The sequence below is a fragment of the Lissotriton vulgaris genome, chromosome 1_1 (genome assembly GCF_964263255.1).
Source record: "Lissotriton vulgaris chromosome 1_1, aLisVul1.2, whole genome shotgun sequence".
Taxonomy (NCBI): Eukaryota; Metazoa; Chordata; class Amphibia; order Caudata; family Salamandridae; genus Lissotriton; species Lissotriton vulgaris.
Window position 1 is genome coordinate 1,292,270,101 of NC_141685.1, and position 24,411 is coordinate 1,292,294,511.

Consider the following 24,411-nt stretch of genomic DNA (forward strand, 5'->3'; position numbering starts at 1 on the left):
GAGGAAGCTCCAGAGAGCTGGATATAACATGGATGATATGTGCCCTCTGTTCACCCTGTCTTGTCTTGGACCTATAGGCTTGGTACTCCTAGAAGACAGAGTTGGCTTGCTGATTCGAAGTCATCTCCAGTGGATATGAAGGATCCTGTATTGTACACTGTGCCATGATTTTTACCATCATATTATAAATGTCTAGCATCTCACCCTGTTAAGGCTAACCTGTTTCAGTCATCAGTTTACTGTGTTACTAGCCCCAACCTGACTGGGGAGTGAAGGTTTTTCAAGGCTTTCAAGCTGAAAGGTGCTCAATAGTGTCCAGAGTTTTGTACTTTATTCCGCCCATCATCAGGAGGTGGTAAACGTCCTGCAATATGGGCTTTGATCAAACTTGGTTCCGGATTATGAATGGAGCTTGATTTACTGTTTCACTGTTCCTGTAGCCGACAGCCTTGTCTATTGAGGTACCCCAAGTAGAATGTACTGCTGCAGTAGATTCAGAAGTGCCTGAATGTAGGCATTGGAGGAAGAGAAGAGATCATGAGCGGCATGAGGGGATTAGAGCCCTCATATTTAGAGTGAGGTAGATTAAGGAGTTCAGGTGAAACCTGAGGCTATTTAAGACTTCATTGATGTTCTGCGGACTCTCTGGATATATGATGGCATTTGCCACGTTTCAAAAGCTGGTCTTTAAGGCTATTGTGAGTGCTTATGTTTAATTTTAGACTGCACTGTGCCTTCAAGGACAGGTTTGGAATCTGCTGCCAGCCTCTGTGTTCACATCACTTAATCTTCCCCACAAGCAGTTACTTAACCAAAATAACAGTCGCTGAACAGCATGCACTGGCTTTAGCTTTCATGTTCCTCTTGCCATTAAAATCTCACTCTTGACGTTTCAAAAGATTTTGAATGCATGTATGTCGACCAGTAGCAACCTTCCACTGGAACAATACTTGCCTATCGCACAAACTTTGGATGCACGTGATAGTCTTGATCACCCAACTGCTCATGTCACCCAAGGTTTGCATGCCATAGTTGTGTGTATCTGGGAAGAGGCAGTATCTTGTCAATCACTTTCTTCTCTAACCATTATTGTGGTGCCCCCTTTTTACGTCTATGATTCCAGGATTTCTATGCTCCCGGCTCCTCTGCCTGTCAGAGAGATGAGATCAGGAGGTGTAGGGGAGATCATAGGTTGTCAGGAGAAAGGGGGTGGACTCGATTCACCTCTGCTGCCGAATCCCATCTTGATGACATCAGCATGCACGGCTCGCCGGGGGATGCGTGGGGCTACCTGCAGTACCAACCACCTCACTGGCAGTCGGCAGCTCATTGGCCAGCCTCAGGCGAGGGGAGGGGAGAAATTGATTAATAAAAAAAAGGGAAAAGATCCAGCGAGAGCAGGAGTAGCGGTGTTCAGAAAGAGAGAGTGAGAGTGACGGTGGGGTTCCCTGCGGCTGGAGTGATGTAGTGAAATGAACCATTGGGAAAAGCCAGCGCGCTTCTGATCTTGTGGCAGCGGAGCAGCAAGATCCTGTGAATGGGAAGCCCAGAAAAGGGGATGCAACAGAAATAGAAGCACAGCTGAAGGAAGGTAGGGACATTGTCGCTTGTATGATGCTGATGATGGTATTTAAAGGTGGTGAGCGTGGCGAGATGGGAAGGCGCGGACAATCCTGGGCATGAAATGAGACACGGGTTTAAGAGGCGAGGATTGATGAAGGCGAGGGGACTGGGATGTTGTTAGAAGAGGCAGGGATGAGGAGGCTGCGTAGAGAGCGGGAGCAGGTGGTTACTGCGAGCGATGGATTTTGTCAGCGGGGGTTGGGTCCTCCTGAGAGCGAAGATAGGGGGGTGGAGTGGCAGTGTGCCCTGCCTGCATTGAATGTGACCCAGCTGGTGGGATGCAGCATGCTTGCCCTTGCTGCTGTAGTGATGCTGCGCCGGGTAGGGATGGGAGAAGGGGAGGACCAGCTGCTTGTGTCTGCGCGAGAGGGGGGCACGGATGGAGCTTCACAGCGCTTCGTTAACCCTTGACTAAGAAAGGGGGTCGTGAGATCTCCGGAGGCAACGCAGGAAAAGATCTTCGTTTTTAGCAAGACTGCAAATTCTCCGACTCCGTATCATCGGTCCGACAATCTGGAGATACTGGCCACCAATAAATAACAAGAAAAGAGGCTTCTGACATTACTGAAATCATGCAGCGTTTCACCAGGAAGCTCAGCACAAGCAAATGAAAACTGTTTCCATCATCACAGCAGGAAACATTAACAAGACCTTTGTCTTAGGATCTTCCTGGGCATTACTTGTTTCTCTTTGCATAAGGTGATCAGATTTGACCGTGTCGTCCAATTCTGGGTTTTTATTTAACATTTCAATGTATTCTGGAAGTTGGATTCAGGATCCCCTGCACTAAACACAGTAGTCTGTACAAGGAAATACAGGCCTGGAGTGTGGTGTCCTCGTTGACATGGAGTCATCTGGCAAACCTGTTTAGTGGGTCACTCAAGGCACTCTTGCCGACAGGTAGGCGTTTACTAGCACATGGCTTCTCCAGTGGACTTCCGGCTCTTGCACTCACCCAAGAAGCACCTGCCTGCGTTCTCTCCTTGCTGGACTAGTTGACCTAATTTATGTCTGGGAGCAAACTCCTAACTTAGTGTGAACAATTGAGCCACTCATAGCCTTGTTGGCATCAGGGGTTCAAGCCTAGCCCCCAGCGAGCTCCAGGGTTTGACGCTATCCCTCTTGAGTACGGCAGCGGTTGTAGTGTAATGTTTTTAATTACATAACAGTAACTGCCAAGGTTTTGAATGTCTCCTGAGGTGCAGAGAAGACACAGCCTCGAAGCAGATGAAGACATACTTCGAAGTTGGATTTCAGGGATGCTTTTCTTGCTCTGCTCCTGCTTGCTTTAGTGGTTGTTTTTTATACTCTTGCGTACATCAAGTTGTTCACTAACTGTCAAAAGTGTACCCTGTTGTGGCCTGGACTGCTTCGGATGATCTTACATTCGAGGGTTGGAAGATTAGTTTGTGGTTTTACTCATGTGGGTCCTCTCCGTTTGTACTCTTACTCGTGGGTATGTATACACGTTAGTTTTATTCCTGCCCTAGAGAGCAACAGTAACTAGTGTATTTACTCTTATGGGAATCATTGGGTTTGTGATTCTGAGAACTAATGGGTAAAGTTCTACCGCTTGTTGTTCTTGTTAGTTTTTGTCTTTCCTCTTGTGTGTACATTATCGTTTTCTATTTTTACTTGTGGTGCCAATTATTCATTTCTGATTGTCCTTTCCTGTTCATCATTGGTTTGTGTTTGTACTTTGTGAGAATTATTGGGCTCTGCTCTTGTTGTTCAGGTGTAATTGTTTAGTTGTGGATACTATTGTGTAGCTGTTAGACACATGTGGGTGCCTTTTGTACTTTTCTATTGTGGACATTGGTGGGTAGCCTTCCTGCTCATGCTGACTCGGTGGGTCTTTTATTACTTTAATATCTACCAAGGATTAGTGTACTTTCTCTTGCAGAATTGAGCTGCTTTTCTTACACTTGTACAAAGCATTGTGTTAGTGGCTTTGCTTATGTGGGCGTCACTGATGAGTGTTCCTCCTGTTGTGTACCTCATTGGATAGTGTTTTCTCTTACTTGTGTGTTCACTGGTGGTTAGTGTGAGGGCCATTGGATAGGGTTATCACTCCAGCAGCACCAAAAGATATGTTTGTCTTCTCCTGGTGAATCATTATGTGTGTCTTTACTCTTAAGTTGATTGTTCTGTGTGGGGGCCATTGGTATGAACTCCGGCTCCTGGTGGCATCTTTCTGGTTCGCAAACACTTGTGTGTACCACTGAGTAGTGTTTAAGTTGCTCAGTGCTTATTCTGTAGGGGCTGTATTGAACCTTCTTGTCTTATGCTTTTTCTGATGTTGGGGCCATTGTTAGTCTTCTTACTCTTCATGGTGTTGCTAAATACGCGTACTATTTGTCTTATGTTTCTTAAAATTGTGACCACAAGTGGTGGTACTCTTACTCTTGAGTGCATTATTGGTTAATACTCCTACTGGTTATGGGCAAGGATTCTTAGTCTGTGAGCTTTCCATTGGAGGGTTTTAATCTTTGGAATGCTATTGTCTTTTTTTTATCTTAACTTATGAGGGCATCAATTATTAGGGGGGTTCACACTTTTGAGCCCTACTTCTGTTTCAATTGTGGGAATGTTATTGGGTAGTGTTTTCACTCCTGCTTGCAATGTTGGTTTCTTTCTTATGAGTGAGGGTATCATCTTATCACAAATGTATGACTTTACAGCGCATACATTTACAATGCATGCCTTTACAACACAGTTTTTACATCGCAACATCCTTTACAATGCATTCTTTTACATAGCATGCCATTACATCGCATTTTCAGAAACTACCTTTACAACACATTCCATTACATTGCATTATACATTTACAACGCATACCATTACAATGCATACCATTGCATTGTGTTTAAGGTAAGTGTTGGATAGTATAGGGGTAATAATTACTATTCTAACTCCAGTAAGTGCAACAGTAAAGTAAGTGTTGGATAGTGTAGGGGTAAAAATTACTATTCTAACTCCAGTGAGTGCAACAGTAGGGTAAGTGTCGGATAGTGTAAGGGTACTATGCGTTGTAGTGACATGCATTTTAATGGCTGCATTGTAATGACATGCGATGCAAAGGATGTTGCGATGTAATGACTGCTATGTAAAGGTAGTGCGATGTAATGACTGTGTTGTAAAGGTTGTTTCCCTCTTATCACAGTTGGTTATCAATTAGGGTTTTACTCTTGTTGACTTCATGACATGGTGGCCTTCAGCTTGTATAGTTTGCTTCCGTTAGGCATTTATGTTGGCAGTTGCTCTTGTGAGCACCAGGAATTTAAGTGCAATAGTGATTTAAGCTCTTGAATTAGACTTAACTCTTGTCCCTGCAGAACGTTTTGTTATTACTCCTTTGAACAAATGGTTATTGTAGCTGTTCTTATAGACCTTTGTCACTATGTTAACAAGAGGTGTGTGTTCTTTTCATCTCAGTTGTTCTAGGTGTTGGGGCATCGCAACTTGGTGGCTATAGATACTGGGGATGATCAACAAAGCAGATTTGCACGCTTGTACTTGTTTCTGCTGTGGTAGTTTATATTGGTAGTAGGCGTAGCTGCTGACTCTACACATGGACTTGTGAGGACATCTGAAGGCTCTCAGCCTGCCAGTGAAAGAAAGTGTGACTGCAAAGTGTGTCTTTCTGGTTTGCCTAGAGATGTGGGCTCCTCATCATGGTATGTATAGGCCCTGGGACTTGTAAGTTATTAGGACATCTCAGCCTGGCAAGCAAAGACATGGATTTATTAGTCTAGTAACTAAGGCCCAGATGTAGGTAAATCTGATTTACCGACTCTAGAATACCGAATTTTACCGATTCGGTATTCTAGATTCGGTAAATTAGATGTAGGTAAAAATTCTGTAATTTTTACTGAATCTGTATGATTCGGTAATTACCGAATCGGTATTTACCGATTCGGTAATTGCCATTGATTCCTATGGGCCTACAGGCCCATAGGAATCAATGTCAATTACCGAATCGGTAAATACCGATTAGGTAAAATTACCGATTTTGCAAGGGTGACAGGGTGTCACTTTGACACCCTGTTGCACCCCTGATTTTGCATTGTGTGCCATGTGACACACATACATGCCCTTAGGGCATGTCTGTGTGCCACATGGCACAGGTGTACATGCACAGATGTGCATGTACACTGGAATTCGTTATTTACCATGTAATAGTATTACATGGTAAATAACAAATCGGTAATGGCCTGTGGCACTGTTTTCAGTGCCACCTACATCTGTATTTACCGATTCGGTAAATTTACCGATTCGGTATTTTACAGAATCGGTAAATTTACCGAATCGGTAAATATACCGATTCTGTAAATTAAGCCTACCTGCATGTCAGATCCCAAATACCGGTCGGTAACGGTCGAAATCGGCCGTTAATGACCGGTAATTGGCGACCTACATCGGGCCCTAAGGACCTTAAATCGTAGCTTACTATCAATAATGTGACACGCCACTTGGTATCAAGAAACCTGTGCTTAGCGGGGTATTGAAGCAGTCCGAGGCTTAGGTTGGCATTAAAAGCCTTTGGGAGTGAGCCTGGTATTGAAAAACTCCAGGTCTTTGCAAGATATTTTAAGACTGAGACTTGGTGTAGTATTGAAAGTGCTGAAACTTAAATCTCGGAGACTTTAGCTACCAAGCTAAGTTGATCTCGCTAGAGACTGGGACTAGTTAAGAAGAATGCAAGTCGTTTGCTTGCATTGAGAGATTCCGAGACTTAGCCCCGTAACAAAATACATGTTCCTTTTAGTGCGGCATCAAAGCTCTTGGTATTTCCATCTTGGTGAGCAAGGCTGTGGGACTTCTTAGCCTCTTTTCTAAGGACTGGTCAAACTCCCACCCTGGAGATGGGTTTGTGAATAGACCGCTTGATGCCAAGCGAGTAGGGTTGAAGCCCACAAGTCTTTGCCATTCCTTATCCCGTCGCCTGTCACAGAACACGGATGCATTTGAAAGCTCACTGAAAAATGTAATTAAAAAAATCAGGATCATTTAGATGATTTAGTTGCCGACGAATAGAGTAGAGGATCATTTTCAGAGCATATACAGGCTGAAGGAGGGATGTGGTCTGCTCTCTACTCGGTTCCTTCTGGATAAAATAAGAAATAATTGTGTTGGAAACACCGACGCACATGCTGTGCGATGCCTTTCTAGCACAAACTGTTCCCACCGAGGATTCTGTGTCACACAGCAGATCTTGACCAGGAGAGCACTCGTGCTATCAGGCGTTCTCAGCTGATGCGACCGAATAAACATATCGATCTGTGCTCTGTATGTTACAGTTCATCAAAGAAAGTCATGGCCAAGGCGAGTTCCCATCAATTTCAGCACACACAAGCGTTGCTGAAACTTGACTTTTCCACCCTTCTGTCCCTTTAGACTTCCAGACGGAAGCGGAAACAAACCAGAAAAATGTGTTCCCACAATGTTTGGTCGGTGAGGATTCTGCTACTAATGTGTCAAAATGAACCTGGTTATGTGCTGATGATCTTCTAGTAATGTGCTGATGTTCTTCTAGTAGTGTGCTGATGATCTTCTAGTAATGTAATGTGCTGATGTTCTTCTAGTAGTGTGCTGATGATCTTCTAGTAATGTGCTGATGTTCTTCTAGTAGTGTGCTGATGATCTTCTAGTAATGTAATGTGCTGATGTTCTTCTAGTAGTGTGCTGATGATCTTCTAGTAATGTAATGTGCTGATGTTCTTCTAGTAGTGTGCTGATGATCTTCTAGTAAAGTAATGTGCTGATGTTCTTCTAGTAGTGTGCTGATGATCTTCTAGTAATGTAATGTGCTGATGTTCTTCTAGTAATGTGCTGATATTTTGCTGGTTATGAGCTGGTATTCTAGTAGTGATGTGCTGCTGAGTATAAGTGCATTGTTAAGGGACTACCATCTCATTATTAACAGAATAACAACACTCGTTGCTAGCAGGATACAAGCTCATTACTTGTTATTCCAGAATATTACTAGAAGAAGTTGGCACCTAATTTGTAGACCCCCCAGCACAATAGTATCCGTCGACTAGCAAAATATAAATAGAATGCCAGCACGTTACCAGTAGAATTGCATAAGTTACAACCCTGTACCTCAAGCTCTCCAGATGCAGCAGCAGTACTTGAGAAGTGCAGTTCGGCACACCAGCGCGCACATAGTGATGCTTCGCCTCGCGCTTAGTTCTACCGCTAGGTACCTGAGCGTCTCCTGGTGCTCTAGGGAATAGTAACTTAGGATCCCTCCACGTGAAAGCAATGCTGATGTTGGTCACACCTAGCTGGTGTTCGAGCACCATTTCAGGTAAGCCAAAGCCAGCATGCCATGGGTGCCCTTTGGCTTTATAATGTGGATGAGGATTACCCAACCTTCTGTTTCTTTCCTGAGCATAACCTTGCTCTTGTGGTCCCATTCTAGCATTGGATGGTCTTAAGTGGGCTTCGGTGATGCCACAGACGTGACTGGGACTGCAGCAGGTAATCTCCTTCAGTCTTGGCAAAGTGGGCTGGTGTTTTTTGTCCCATGAGATCTGCTAATGATCTTAGATCATGACAATTCCAGCTGAAATTGAGCAAATGCCTTACAGTGAGCCTCCTCGTTCATGCATAGTAGGATTTCGAGAGTACCGCAATTTCCTTCTGTACCTGGTGGCTTAATTTTCCAACTGCCTTCAGGGTTGGCCTTGTTGCCTTATTGGTACATTTGCAATTCTGTGAGGCCCTCACACCCATAATCCTGCTCATCACCTGAATGCACTCACAGGTTTTGATCGCTCTACAAATCGATTTAACATAATATATCATTTGTGTGTAAAGTCTCTGCTGTTGGTTGTCCGGAGGCATAATCACAATGTGGAAGTATGTCTTCTCAGGGGGAAACATCCATTACAACGCAGTCATTATTACGCACTACCTTTAAAACTCAGTCATTACAGCGCAACTGCCTTCACATCACATGCCATTACAAGGCATGTCACTACAACGCATGCCATTACAATGCATACCATTACAACGCATGCCATTACAAGGTAAGTAATGGATATTTTTTAGCTTTAGGGTGGGTATGGGTTTTGGGGTACATGGGTATAGTCATTTTTACCCCTACACTATCCAACACTTACCCTACTGTTGCACTCACTGGAGTGGGAATAGTAATTTTACCCTACATTATCCAACACTTACCCTACTGTTGCACTCCCTGGAGTGGGAATAGCCATTTTACCCCTACACTATCCAACACTTACCCTAGTGTCATCCTTAAAGTATTATGCGTTGTAATGGTATGCATTGTAATGGAATGTGTTGTAATGGTCGTTTTTAAAAATGCTTTGTAATGGCATGTGTTGTAAAATCATACAATTTAATGGGAGTTGCAATGTAAACACTGCGTTGTAAAAGCATGTGTTGTAATTGTTTGCGTTGTAGCGTCGTATATTCCTTCTCAGGTATCCCATCAGGGTATTTCCCCTCCTTAAGCTGCCAAGTCACATACTGTGGCTGTGTTGGAGCACAGTTGGTGCAATCTAAATCCCAATGAGATGTAAATTGTGGTGGTTAATTCGATGAGCCAGAAGAGCTTACTAAGCTGCTAATTAATGGGTGCAGCATACTCCATCATCTAGAGCTGTGCACCCAGTGAATGCTCTATGAGCAGAATTTGAAGACACAATCTCAAATCACTGCCCTTGTCCTATTAGGCCATTACCCTGTTTGACTGCTGGGGATTAAAGGGAGTAGGGTTACCGCTAAGAGATTTACCAGGGACTGACAATCCTTGTTCTAAGCTTTCTTTTTCATAAAGCCTTGGTTTTTGGTGGATTACTCCAACTAATACTTTTGAAGTAAGTCTTGACTTTAGCTCTGACATTGCCATGTTTTAGGCCTGGCATAATTGATCCCAACGGGGAGTATGGGATACTTACTTCATTTGACATACACAAGCAAAGTGTCATCAGTACATGTAGCAAGCTAGCAACTATGATTGTATAAGATGTAAAGAAGGGATGTTCATCGTAAGTTCAGAAGGGCTAGAGTCATCCCAGGTGAAAAGTATTTACAGTAGAAAACTGTATTTTAAACGGATCTAAGTGGAACCAGTAAGGGATAAGTACCACTATTCACCCCTTCGATGCTTGTGACGGAACCATTCCGTCATCAGTCACGGTTGGGCTGTGTTGATGACGGAATGGTTCCGTCACGGCCACACCCATTTACATAGGGGCCCAGCACAGCAGGATAATCTCTCTAGCAGCCAAGTTAATTAGATGGAGAATAGAACAAGTAAGGGATAAGTACCACTATTAATTAGATGGAGAATAGAACAAGTAAGGGATAAGTACCACTATTAATTAGATGGAGAATAGAACAAGTAAGGGATAGGTACCACTATTAATTAGATGGAGAATAGAACCAGTAAGGGATAAGTATCACTATTAATTAGATGGAGAATAGAACCAGGATATTACGCCTCCTCGCCTATAGAAAACAGAGCTAATGCGGGACAAAGCAAGGTTAACAAATATAGTAATTTGACATTAATGACAGTCGAAGTTATCAACAATTCAAGAAATAAATACTGAAAATTGTAAAAGAAATTGTGTAAAGTGATAGTCCTAATGCCACTTAGGTTGGGAACGTACACTTCTGAGTGTTGTCTTCTTCCATTTATTAGGGAAGTCGGGCATATCAAGTTGGGACTTTTGAAAGGGATGACCAATAAAATTGCACATTTTTGGTGGGATTCATTTCTCTCAATAGTCTCTTTTCCACTTCACTCAACTGGGACATATTTCTTAACCCAAGAGGGTGTTGTTTGAGTTCTAGGATACATCCATTTGCAAGATGCAAAAGGTGATACTCCTATAACACTACTGGGAGTTGTGGCGTATGCGCAGATGTTCTCATGCTAGGCTTTACTATCTGGTGCCATCATGAGCTCTGCTGTTTATGAACAATCCTTCACCACATGATTGATGCTTTCGTCTAAGTCATTAGCACATGGACCATACAGTACTTTTTAGGACGTCAAACTGCCACTTCATTGAGTAACTCTTGCATGATGTTAGAGGTAGACTGTAGTCCACTGGCCGTTATGAGTGTTTCTGGAATACCTTCGTCAAGAAAGATGCTCCGTAAGAAGTCAATCAATTCTTCTTTGGTAGCATGGTGCAAACACCTTGTAACTACTGAGTGTCCATGATAGTCTACTAAGATTAAGACATAATGCTTAGGCAGAATTTTCAGTTAAATATATCCTATAATGTTCAGTGCTATTTGGACCCAATGCCTATCTGGAATGTTTATGTGGGAAAGAGGAACTTTTCTGATTGAGTGTGGTTTGTGGGCAAAGTTGAGAGTGGAAATCGGATTGTCCATGCCTGGCCACCAATATTCAGATCACACTTTACTTTTGACTAGATTATGGCCCAAATGACTCTTGTGTGCCAACACCACATAGTTTTCTCTCAGGACACAAGGAGGAGCAATCTTTTTTGCATCTGCATATCACTTTATCCTTCCCACACAACTCATATCTAATTTCCCACTACCAAGACAAACAACATGGAAGATCCCAAGTGTTTTTGGTCCAACCCTCATGAATGCTAGTTGCTAGTAATTCCATTTCTTTATCACCTTTAATGTACTCTTCCCACTTACCTTTACTCACAGCTGTGAGTTTGATAGTTGGGGCCATTTTCATCAGTCATACGCCCTTCGTCAATAGAATCTGCTTCTATCAGCATACATATGACAGTTTTGGTGCCAGGTAAGTATTGCATTCTAAAGCAAATCCTTTCAGGCACAGAAGCCAATGAGGTAATCTTGGGGTGGTCTGTTGAGATCCCTTTGAAGTTAAGGCAAACACTTAGGGTTTGTGGTCAGTTGTCAATCCCAATAACAAATGTCAATCCCTAAAGGAAAATCTTTGAAAACATGTAGCACCCCAGAGACTTCCTCACAATCACAAACTAATATTTTGCTGGTCCTTTCAAGGAATGGGAAGCAACCCCAATCATTTGTTCATTCATATGTACTAATTATATGAAGTTTATGTCCACTACCCACCTCTTTGTTGGTGGCATCGGTGGTCAGCATGTTTGGCTTATTAGGTTTGAATTTAACAAAAGCAGGGCCTTTAAAGTAGCCAACTTAACTTGTTCAATTACAGATTGGTAATTTACATTCTATTAAAAATGTGTTATTTTAAGAAGAGACAAATAAATAAATACCTCAAAACTGGCACAATTGTTTGCAAATCTGTAATAGAACTCAGCAAGTCCCAGAAAATACTTGAGTTATTCTTCGTTTAATGGGACAGGAGCCTTTACAAACGCTTCTACTAAATCCATCTTTGGGTCTTTTCCCCTCACGGAAAATAGTATGGCCAAGGTACTCAAAAAAAACTCTAGACTAATGCAGTACTTTTCTCTTTTAAAGGTGAGTCTGGCTAAACTTGAGCTACTCAGAACCTATCTTAGGGTGGCATCATGTTCTTTTTCAGGTGGCCTAAATATTTGTTTTATTATTTTATATTTATTATTATATTTAGCAGAGGACATAGGATACACCCTCTAATAGATGTTCTATTATATGTTGGAATGTCACAGCCGCTGAAGCCATGCCAAATGGCATACACATATGACATTAAGTACCCAGTGGCATGACAAAGGAGGTGTAAGCGTGGAGTGGGAGCGGACCGGAATAACAGGCGTGGAGGCCGTATGTAGTGGGCTATCTCGTAGCCGGTATTTATTATGGTACAGTGTTCAAAGGGTGAGGTACAGGGGAGAAAAGGGTTCTGGATTGCGGCTGGTTCCGACTCCGAGGTGATGGTTCTTCAATCGGGGATGATCACGGGTCGTAAGCTGGGTCTGGCTGGTCTGCTGAGGCAACAGTCGGTTCAGCGGCGGGACGGTGGCTCCTCGGAGGTATGTAAAGGAGAGAGAGAAGTGGCCGTTAGTTTTTCTGGTCAGAACTAATATTTTGACCTTTACCTTCACCGGACGTGCGGGGAGTAAAGCGAACGTGAAGTAGGGAGGGGAGAGGCACGAGATGGTAAGAGGCAGCACGGGTAGGGAGGAGGGTGATTCTGTGCCGGGATGTGAGGGGTATTTATACACAATCGTGATAGTGACACACACACAGCTATATACACTATTTCACAGTGCGAGGTGGATGGTGAGGCAGAAGCTACTATACAGGTATTATATTTACAGGCTATACTGTTTACACAAAGGGGGAACTGGTACTCACTTGGCCCGCCGCAACTCTGTCCTCGAGTTGCGGCCGCGCTCCAGCTTCCTCCCCTGGACTCCACCAGTCCTCCGTCCAGACCTCGTCTCCTGCTTCTGGTTCCTCACTCTGCTCCCGGGGTTCGTCGCACGCCGTCTCCTGCCACGAGTCTTCCTGCTTGAACGCTTTGTTGTCCGCTTTTCTGTGGTCCGCCTCTGGACAGGGGGAGGGACTTCCGGGGTCACGGGAAAGCACTTCCGGTTTCTCCGTCGTCGGAACTGGTTCCTGTAAGGAAGAAGAAAGGGGTGGAGTCCTGGTTGTTATGGACGCCCGTGAAACGGAGGACTGCCGCCGGGACCGGGAGGGGAGGCGTGGCATCGGCGAGTTAGGGATCGCGGTCCCATCACAGGAGGTTAGGTGGCATGAAGTGCTGTGTAATTCCACCTGTGATAGGCGGAAGACAAATTCAGGACACTGAAATAAAGCTGCATCCCTAATTAAGCAGAAGTTCCTGGATGCGAGGTAGTTGGTATCTGTCAACCCAAATACTGGCAGTTAAATTGCAAAGGTCTACTCAAAGTCTTATGTCTTTCCCACATGACTTGCTGGCAGTAACTACAGGGGTGCACCACTTTGAATTCTCCAAGGTTAAGCGACTTATGGTGGCACTGTGAGCTAGCTAGTTTAAAGGTTAACATATCCTTTGGGGAGGTCCAGAATCAGTCTAGACACGAGTCCCTTAGTTTAAGTTGTCTTAACACGCAGATCCTATGTATTTTTAGGAACTACACGACAAATCATGTACTCAGCTAAGCTTCACTTTGAAGGGCTACTTCAAGGGAGATGGTGGTCTACCAGTAGCTCCCTAACTACTCATGAGAGATCCATGTTCTAAACGTTTGTCACTGGTGCCGTCTACCTCTCTGGGCTCTTACTCCTGGGGTCGAACTACAGACATGTTCAAACAGCATGCATGTCCCTGCCGGCAGAGAGATCTGAGTGCTGGATTGAACACTGTTATAGACACTGATCCAGTCTTTTTCATTCCTGACCAGTGATCCCAAGCACTTGCTGGGCCTTCTCTGGTGAGAAATCCCAGACGCTCTGTATAACTATATTTAACAAAGTGTGCAAGCGAGAGTGTGAAACATGTTTTTACATTTTATTTCACAAGACAAATTATTTCTAGTCCAAATGCCCTGGTGGTAGGCCATTCCTCTACTGTTTCAGAGATCTGAGGAATGGAGAAGGGAGAGCAGTGTTTTCCTTAATAGCCTTCTACACAATGCCAGGCTTTGTGAATGCCAAAGGGTGCCTAGACTTCAGTCCACTTCTAGCTTCTTTATTTCACCACCCTACACTTCAGTCTCTTTATCTCACTCTTTTTGGCTCCTTTTTATCCCTACTATCTTCCTTTTTGTCACTCTGTTCCTGTCCTTGTCTTACACTTTATTTCTACTTTTCTCTTGTTCTGGGTCAAAGTCTGATGATTAAAATTAAAGCAGGTCCCAGTATAATGATTATCGGATAGGGTACATCACCGGCTCAAATGAAGCACTGAAGTCATTTCCCATGATCGTACAGTACCATCAAATTTTGCTCTTCTGAGTCCCATAGACAGTGGTGCAGCTCTACAAAGCTAGGAAAGAGAAGCAGGATCAATGGTTCAAAGTGTGTATCATAGTATTTATCTAGCACTTACTACCCCGATCTGGGGGGCTGAGGCACCTGTCCATGCAGGTAGCACACACCACCATGTGGGTGGAAAAGAGTTGTCTGCTTTGAGGCGATATGGAAAGTGTTTCTATGACATGGGATGAACACCGAAGTGAGGTTATCGTGTTGTACAGTCAGTGCTTTGCAAAGTGATGAATGATGAAGTGTGTGTAGTGGGAGGAACTCTATTTTTGAAAGTACTTCAAAGGTGCTGGAGAATCATGTTTTGGAGATGTGAAAGCTAACTTTTTGTGTAGGGTAGAGGTGTGGGAATGAAAGTATGTGGAATTCAACAGAAGAACGTATATGGGGCCACTCTGTTAATCTGAAGTAATAGAGGGAGGGAGGTTGCATCTCAAGTGCTAGGGAAATGGATGCTGAGGTGCATTCCAATGACTGTTGGTGTTGGGCTCCTTTTCTCCATAGTGGGTTATCAAAACATTAGCCTGTATCGGGTGAAAGGCACAGCCTGATCCACTCATGCTGTGAGCATTTTAGAAAGCCTCAGGAATGCAAAAGACTGGTTGAGCATGGGATGTCCCAGGCATTCAATATGGCTGAGTTTTGATAATGAATACAAACGAGAAACAAAATGAGCATTGGTAAAACCAATAGGTCAAGCTTGCTTTGTGATTTACAAGCCATACGCATTGTTTTTTCAATGCTTGCAAACAACTGGACGAAGCCACCAAGCGTACTTCATAGCAGCAGCAGCAGCTCAGAGGCAGGGGCGAAAAACCAGTGGGTGTGCGTACTGTGAGCAGAGCAGCCATGCACTCTCCTGGTGGAGGGGAGGCAGCGGCCTGAGCAGTATGCCGGTGGAAAGAGAGAAGAGCCACTGGATGCGTTCATAGTGTGAGCGGTACCCCAGAGGAAGGGTAGATGAGCCGCTGCATGCGGTCAGTGTGTGAGCGGTACCCCAGAGGAAGGCGAGATGAGTGGCTGCATGCGACCAGTGTTTGAGCTGCATCCCTACATCAGGGGAGAGGAGTCTCCACCCAAGGATTATGGTAGAGCTGACAGGCACGCAGAAAGGACGCAGCCCTTGCCTTTTGCCCTGTACGGTGCTCTGCTGCCTTTTGGCTAGGTTCGCGGTATACGAATACCATCTAGACACTGTGACCCAGCGGCAGAGGTGAGGATCATTGTGTACTGAATGATAGCTCCTCACTGATCCCAGTGGTGTCAGAAGGACACACCAAAAGAGCCAACAGGAAACTGGCGAGACTGAAGCTCTGCTGCGGTTGCCATTGTCTCAAGCCAAAGGCTGAAGGGTCTGAGCTGATGAAGCGTATGACTGAAGGAGGATGAATCCAAGGCACTGTATGTGGATGTCACTTAGGTTTTTAAAAGATACAAGGTCTTGGCTTTTGCCTCAACTAAAACGAATCCTTGTCTTACATTACCCAGAGGACGGCCATATCATTCTCAAGCAACATTGAGCCGTTATTGTTCTTAGTTGGTAAGTCAAGCCCCTCTTGCTTACAGTGGGAGATATGACATGCTCAATAGCAGAACTCTGGTTGCTTCACAGAACCCTCCTAGCCTGCACAATAGCCTCTCATATGTGCAACCCATAATATTTTATGCAGACAATCATCTCATGAGGGCCCTTTGGGGCATATACCATCTTAGTTTGTCTCCTGTTTGACCGGCATGGTGGAGAGCCATGTTCTTCTTGGATTTGTTGCTTTTGTTCTGTTTAAGAAGTTATGTGCTGTCCTTCTATAGGCAAGGCATATGCTCAACTATGGCACGGATCTTATGTATCCCCAAAATTATAAATTTTATGCTATAACCACAGCACAGGTAGGCTATTTCAAGGGTCATTAGTGCATCCTTCCTCTTGGGGGAATAACAGGTCACCTGTGAACTTAAAAAGTATGGTTAGTTGATGGTGGTCATATTGCCTTTTGTTAGTTGTCCCTTCCCTTCCGAAGATTTTAGTTTTGGCTCGTAAATGCATAAAACATTGCTTGTTAGATTTTGAGAATATTTGCTTTTATTACTACTAATTTGGGTTGCCACAAACCTGCTGTAGGATTTTGATCTGGCACATGAGCACATAAAGTATGGTCGGCAGGTGTTGGATTGTGTTGGAGATGGTTTGGGTACCTCCTAAGCATGGGCGGAAAATCCGTTTCGCTCGCGGATTTTGCGGATTTTCGGTAAATTCGCAATCCGCGAGATTCGCGAATTTCCCGCAAAATCCGCAAATCCGCGAGCAGCGGATTTTATGGCTTGCTCGCACTGTTCGCGGGAGTTCGCGGCTTCCCAGCTCAACCTCGCGCCCCGCGAATAAGCGCTAAATTGCAGAAATACGATCTTAGCAAAACTGAAACTACTTACCAGGTTCAAAAGTTCAAGCTCATCATTAGTAGCCATTTCCTGTAGTGCTTCCTGAGGGGCCCCTCCAGAGTTCAGTTGCCTACTTGCAACTATTATGTGACCCTGCTCTGACCCTCAGAATAGTTACACAAAGGTCATGAATTACAGCTAAGGCAGACAAGCAGGAGCCAGGCTGGAAGTTCAAATCCAGTGACACATTAATCAGCCCCTAATTCATTATTGTCAGTTGGGGCAGGGCAGGTGTTGTAACTAATTTTGCAACAATGAAAGCACTTAGCAAGTGCAAAAGATCACTAATCAGGAAGCACTAAGGAAGCAGGTGCCAGCTAAAAAAATATTCTGTGACACATTAATCAGCCCCAAATTAATTCAGGTCACTTGAGGCAGGGAAGGTGTGCTTTGCTTTGCCGAAAATAATGTACACTGGACAACCAGAGGGTGCGGTGATGAAACAGAGGGTGGCATGGGTGGGCCAGAGGGTGGCATGAGTAGTCAGAGAGTGGCAGTGGTGACAGAGAGTGGCAGTGATGAAGAAGAGTGTCCCAAACAGGCTGGACACGTAGAAACAACAAGTTCGCAAAACTTGCGACCCGACAGGTAAGTTCACGTTTGCGAAATTGTACAAAACCCTTGCGAACTGGCAGAAACCCGCGCGAACACAAAAAAAAAAAATCCGCAAATTCGCGAGAATTCACGGATTTTGCGGATTGCGAGTTCGCAAATCCGCAAAATTCGCGAACGCGAGATTCGCAAAATTCACCCATGCTTAGTACCTCCTGACTTGTCGAAGGATTCAATGTTAATCCAAACCAGTGATACTCAAAGTAGGGCCCGGGGGCTTCATGCAGCCCACCTGACCTTGGTCAACAGCAGCACTGGGCAGCTGTTTATTCGACTCAACACTAACATTAAAATATGTTTTATAAACTGGGAATCATTTATTCAAATGTTAATTGCAGTTAAAGAAAAGAAGTAACTAGGATGTCATGCACGGCTTAACTTTAGGAACACATTGATTTATAAAGACGCCTTGCAGCAAACGTGTAAAAATATGATAGCGTCTGTTCAAAATTCAAAAAGTGTATTTTATTAACTTGCAGAACCATTTATTCTTAGTAAATCAGATTATATAAGTGCATTGAGAAATGTTATTTTAAAAGTGATAGTTTACAACAGTGACTTTAGAAACATTTATGCTTCTCTCCTTGCTCTGACAACAATGCCAATAGGAACTAAGAGGTAAGTCAGTTTATATGTTCACCCTTAGGGTGGCCGGGGATGCTATTCTTTGATGACATTAAAGTTTATTTAATCAAACACAGGAGAAGGTTTTGTACAGCGCACTACGTGAAGTAATGTTTTTAGAGGTCCTCTTATATGTGGTGATGAAGAAAAACAAGGGAAAATGAAATGAAACAATTGCCTAGGATCACACAATTTGATCAAGTGGGGAAGCCAGGATTGATCCCAGGTTTTCTGATTCCACATTGTGCAATTCAATACAGCCACTAGATGAGCATGCTCCGCTTCCCCTAAACCCATCTTACCAACCCCTACCAACCCCCTGACCACCATCCTTCCGGCATCAGTATGGCCCTCAATCCCACTAGTGACCAAACATTTTGGCCCCCGGTAAAATGTTTGCGAGTACCCATGATCCACACAAATGTTGGCACAGAAAGCACTGACTGATTAATATTGGGGGTGTTGGTTTTCGATTAAGGACATTTTGGTGCCCATTGCCCATTTAAGGATTCACAATGGAATCAGCAACTAACAAAGCCTGGTCAATCTAGGTTGATGAAGTTTCTATTGTTGGGAGGTATTTTAGGTGCTTGCGGTGGGTGCTTTTGTAGAATTTCAAATAGGCTCATGAGAACAAAGTATAAGTTGGTTGATGATGACGATGGTCTGTATTCATGGTGATTTTGTGCCCAGCTCCCTTCTGTAGGATTCACAAATAACTTGTGAGTTACATAAAATATAAATTGGTTTATGCTAATGATGGTGTTTTTCCTTACAGGTGATTTTGGTCCCGGTGACGCAAAAGGCTAACAAAGCTTGCTCTTGCTGTCGATGGTCAGTGTTCTACCATGGCTTGTCTTCATGATACCCGCACACCCTCCCCATCTTTTGCCAGTTTCAGCACCATTTTGTCAGAGAGCACAATCCGCCGATTGGACCCTGATACTCCAGACTGCACACCTGAGAAGGACCTGACTCCCACACAGTGTGTGCTGCGCGACATGGTTAACATGGAGGGTGGCCACAGTCCTACACCCAGTGAGGACACGCGTGAGGAATTTGCCAACAGTGTGTTGCAGCTGCACGAGAATGAAACGGGTGGTGGTGGAGGTGGAAGTGGTGCAGTGGCAGCTGTCCACCCAGAGGACCGGCTGGGCCGCTGCCATGCCGATGATGTACGGCTCCAGTGCCAGGCTGGCAGCGGCTTTCTGGACGGGCTATTTGGGTGCCTGAAGCCGGTGTGGACCATGATTGGGAAGGCCTACTCCACCGAGCACAAGCAGCAGCAGGAAGGTAGGAGCCGTGCACTAGCCTTCCCTCAAAGCTATTCTTCACAATTGCTCTCTCCCGCGCCTATCTGCGTTTCACTGCCCTCATCCACCTTCCCTCCCAGACATCCGCTTCCAATCATTCTTGCACTTCTGCAATCCCTGTCTTTAAATCTCTGTTCTCCTGACTACATAATTTCACTCCTACAACTATTTCTTTTCACTCTCACCCCACTTTCTTTCCCCATTTATAACTCCCCACCCATTGGTTGCCATCTCCATGGATCCACTCGATCTGCCTACTTATCAATTCCTATCTCCAGCGCTCATCTCTGTATATATACCACCCATATACCCTTGATTTCATCTTTAACCATCTCTATTAGTTCAACAGATTTCCTTCTGTCACTTCTGCCCATCTCCTTCTATGCTAATTGCACCTAAAATACAGAAAATATAATACACCACTAAACAATACACGAATTTAAACTATCTTGGACCATGAACCTTGTGTCTCCTCTCTCCACGCAAAAAATGGAACCTTCTGAGCTCTTCCCTTTCAAATAGAAGCAATGACTGTCTATGCCCTCCTCCCCTTGAGGCTGTCTATGCCCTCCTTCCCTTGAGACTGTCTATACCCTCCTCCCCTTGAGATAGAAGCAGTGACTTCTTTTATGCTCTTCACCTTGAGATAGAAGCTGTGACCTCTATACACTCCCTCCCTTGAGATAGAAGTAGTGACTCTATACTTGAGTTAGAAGCAGTGACTGTCTATACTGTCCTCTCCTTGCGATAGAAGCAGTGACTCTCTATACCCCCCCTTGAGATAGAAGCTGTAACCTATATACCCTCCCCCCTTGAGATAGAAGCAGTGACTCTCTATACCCTCCCCCTTGAGATAGAAGCAGTGACTTCTTCTCTGCTCTTCACCTTGAGATAGAAGCAGTTACTCTCTATACCCTCCCCCTTGAGATAGAAGCAGTGACTGTCTATACCCTCCCCTTTAGATCGAAGCTGTGACCTCTATACCCTCCCCCTTTGAGATAGAATCAGTGACTCTCTATACCCTCCCCCTTGAGATAGAAGCAGTGACTCTCTATACCCTCCCCCCTTGAGATAGAAGCAGTGACTCTCTATACCCTCCCCCCTTGAGATAGAAGCAGTGACAGTCTATACCCTCCCCCTTGACATAGAAGCAGTGACTCTCTATACCCCCCCCCCCTTGAGATAGAAGCAGTGACGGTCTATACCCTCCTCCCCTTGAGATAGAAGCAGTGACTGTCTATACCCTCCCCTTTAGATAGAAGCTGTGACCTCTATACCCTCCCCCTTTGAGATAGAAGCAGTGACTCTCTATACCCTCCCCCTTGAGATAGAAGCAGTGACTCTCTATACCCTCCCCCCTTGAGATAGAAGCAGTGACTCTCTATACTCTCCCCCCTTGAGATAGAAGCAGTGACAGTCTATACCCTCCCCCTTGACATAGAAGCAGTGACTCTCTATACCCTCCCCCCTTGAGATAGAAGCAGTGACAGGCTATACCCTCCCCCTTGACATAGAAGCAGTGACAGTCTATACCCTCCCCCTTGACATAGAAGCAGTGACTCTCTATACCCCCCCCTTGAGATAGAAGCAGTGACAGTCTATACCCTCCCCCTTGACATAGAAGCAGTGACTCTCTATACCCTCCCCCTTGAGATAGAAGCTGTGACCTCTATACCCTCCCCCCTTGAGATAGAAGCAGTGACGGTCTATACCCTCCTCCCCTTGAGATAGAAGAAGTGACTTCCTCTCTGCTCTTCACATTGATATAGAAGCTGTAACCTCTATACCCTCCCACCTTGAGATATAAGTAGTGACTCTCTATACCCTCCCCTCTTGAGATACAAGCAGTGACTATCTATACCCTCCTCCCCTTGAGATAGAAACAGTGACGGTCTATACCCTCCTCCCCTTGAGATAGAAGCAGTGACTTCCTCTCTGCTCTTCACCTTGAGATAGAAGCTGTAACCTCTATACCCCCCCCCCCCTTGAGATAGAAGCAGTGACTATCTATACCCCCCTTGAGATAGAAGCAGTGACGGTCTATACCCTCCCCCTTGACATAGAAGCAGTGACTCTCTATACCCTCCCCCCCCTTGAAATAGAAGCTGTGACCTCTATACCCTCCCCCCTTGAGATAGAAGCAGTGACGGTCTATACTCTCCCCCCCTTGAGATAGAAGCAGTGACTTCCTCTCTGCTCTTCACCTTGAGATAGAAGCTGTAAACTCTATACCCTCCCACCTTGAGATAGTAGTGACTCTCTATACCCTCCCCCCTTGAGATGGAAGCAGTGACTCTCTATACCCTCCTCCCCCTGAGATAGAAGCAGTGACGGTCTATACCCTCCTCCCCTTGAGATAGAAGCAGTGACTTCCTCTCTGCTCTTCACATTGAGATAGAAGCTGCAACCTCTATACCCTCCCACCTTGAGTGAGATATAAGTAGTGACTCTCTATACCCTCCCCTCTTGAGATGGAAGCAGTGACGGTCCATACCCTTCTCCCCTTGAGATAGAAGCAGTGACGGTCCATACCCTCCTCCCCTTGAGATAGAAGCAGTGACGGTCTATACCCTCCTCCCCTTGAGATAGAAGCAGTGACGGTCTATACCCTCCTCCCCTTGAGATAGAAGCAGTGACGGTCTATACCCTCCTCCCCTTGAGATAGAAGCAGTGACTTCCTCTCTGCTCTTCACCTTGAGATAGAAGCTGTAACCTCTATACCCTCCCACCTTGAGATAGAAGTAGTGACTCTCTATACCCTCCCCTCTTGAGATGGAAGCAGTGACTCTCTATACCCTCCTCCCCTTGAGATAGAAGCAGTGACCTCTATACTCTCCTCCACCTGAGATTGAAGCAATGATAACCTCTGTGCCCCCCACCCCCCACCCCCACCCCCTTGCACAGAGATGGAAGCAGAGTGCTGCCTCCGTGGAAGCAGTGTTCTCCCACATTGAGAGAGAAGCAGTGAGGGGCTGTCAGTGCTCCTCCCTCTTGAGACTGAAGCAGCAGCTTCCTCTCGTCTCATGTCTCCTCTTTCCCTCACATCCCCAGCTTGCCTCCCGTGCCCAGCACCGTTGCAGATCCCAATTTCACGCTGCTTTTACGGGAAGTCTAAACCCCTGCAATCCCTCCGTTGTGTGGCTGTAATCCCCTGCGTAATGCGATCGGAGTTCGTTATCCCCGCCTGAGCCTCTGCCTGCCCTGATAGCCGAGAGTGTCTCCTCTAAGCCTAAACCCACCGGAGCCGGGAGGATGGGCGGCATTCTCACCTTGCACCATAAAGCCAACGAGCTAGGCAACCTTCCCTTAAGCCTCCACTGTTTGACCCACCAGAGGTGGGGAGTCCTCCCCTTAAAGTCTAATGCCACAAGACCTGGCAGGATGAGTGGAAGCAGCTTCCCTGATAGCCTTTCCCAAGGAGATCTGGGAGGAAGGAGCAGGGCACCTTCACAGACAGACCCCAGGAGAGATGTTCAGAGGGGCTGTCTCCCATTAAGGGCTGGCAGTTAGGGGATTGCCCGCATTTATGATGAATAATGGACTGGCAGCGCGGTGGGGAGGAATCCTGAGCCTCTGGCTGATAGTCAACGCGGGTTTCAGAATTGTCAAAAGAGACTCTTAGTTTTCAACTATCGTTCATGGATAGTTTGTGGAGAGCGACAGGCAGCCCTCCGAGACTGACGGGTCCATGGAGAGTAGTTCACTGAGAGTCACGCGTTGTTCATGTGTGGAGAGTAGTCCATGGAGAGTCACACGTTGTTCATGTGTGGAGAGTAGTCCATGGAGAGTCACTCGATCATGTGTGGAGAGTAGTCCATGGAGAGTCACGCATTCTTCATGTGTGAAGAGTAGTCCATGGAGAGCCATCCATTCTTCATGTGTGGAGAGTAGTCCATGAGAGTCACGTGTTGTTCATGTGAGGAGAGTAGTCCATGGAGAGTCACGCATTGTTCATGTGTGTAGAGTAGTCCATGGAGGATCATGCGTTCATGTGTGGCGAGTAGTCCATGGAGAGTCACATGTTGTTCTGGTGTGGAGAGTACTCCATGGAGAGTCACTCGATCATTTGTGGAGAGTAGTCCATGGAAAGTCACGCATTGTTCATGGGTGGAGAGTAGTCCATGCAGAGTCACTCGATCATGTGTGGAGAGTAGTTTACGGAGAGTCATGTGTTGTCCATGTGTGGAGAGTAGTCCGCAGAGAGTCATGCATTCTTCATGTGTGGAGAGTAGTCCATGGAGAATCACGAGTTATTCATGTGTGTATAGTAGTCCATGGAGAGTCGCACGTTGTTCATGTGTGGAGAGTACGCCTTGGTGAGTCACTCGATCATGTGTGGAGAGTAGTCCATTGAGAGTCATGCGTTGTTCATGTGTGGAGAGTAGTCCATGGAGAGTCACTTGATCATGTGTGGAGAGTAGTCCATGGAGAGTCACGTGTTGTTCATGTGTGGAGAGTAGTCCATGGAGAGTCACCCGATCATGTGTGGAGAGTAGTCCATGGAGAGTCATGCGTTGTTCATGTGTGCAGAGTAGTCCATGGAGATTCACTCGATCATGTGTGGAGAGTACATGGAGAGTTACACGTTGTTCATGTGTGGAGAGTAGTCCATGGAGAGTCACTCGATCATGTGTGGAGAGTAGACCATTGATAGTTACACGTTGTTCATGTGTGGGGAGTAATCTATGGAGAGTGACCAGTAGTCCTTGAATATTGACACATTCAAACTCTTCGTGATGAATTACATCATCCCTTCGTGTCCAGTTTAATTAGCTCGTCAGATGAAAAAGTATTTCTTCGTATGATTTACAGTCCTTCGCCTTAGCCATGGTGATCTCTGCACTCTGTACTTTTGGGTCTACGACCTCTCAAAATTGCCTCTCCAAAATCTGCATTTAACACTGCGCCACGTTTGATGGTGAGT

At 45.3% G+C, this 24,411-nt stretch overlaps 1 protein-coding gene across 3 annotated transcripts in view; it reads left to right on the top strand.

Annotated features, from left to right (window-relative positions):
* MAP3K12 (mitogen-activated protein kinase kinase kinase 12) overlaps positions 1–24,411 on the top strand; it is a 305,311-nt gene that overhangs the window by 134,007 nt on the left and 146,893 nt on the right. For 2 of the 3 annotated variants that reach the window (XM_086965294.1, XM_086965309.1), the window contains exons 1-2: positions 1,448–1,591; positions 18,953–19,467. In XM_086965294.1, coding sequence (XP_086821420.1) covers positions 19,023–19,467 — 445 coding nt within the window. In that variant the 5' untranslated portion in view covers positions 1,448–1,591; positions 18,953–19,022. Of the gene's footprint in view, positions 1–1,447; positions 1,592–18,952; positions 19,468–24,411 lie in introns of those variants that run through there. The other variant, XM_086965302.1, reaches the window with a different exon arrangement.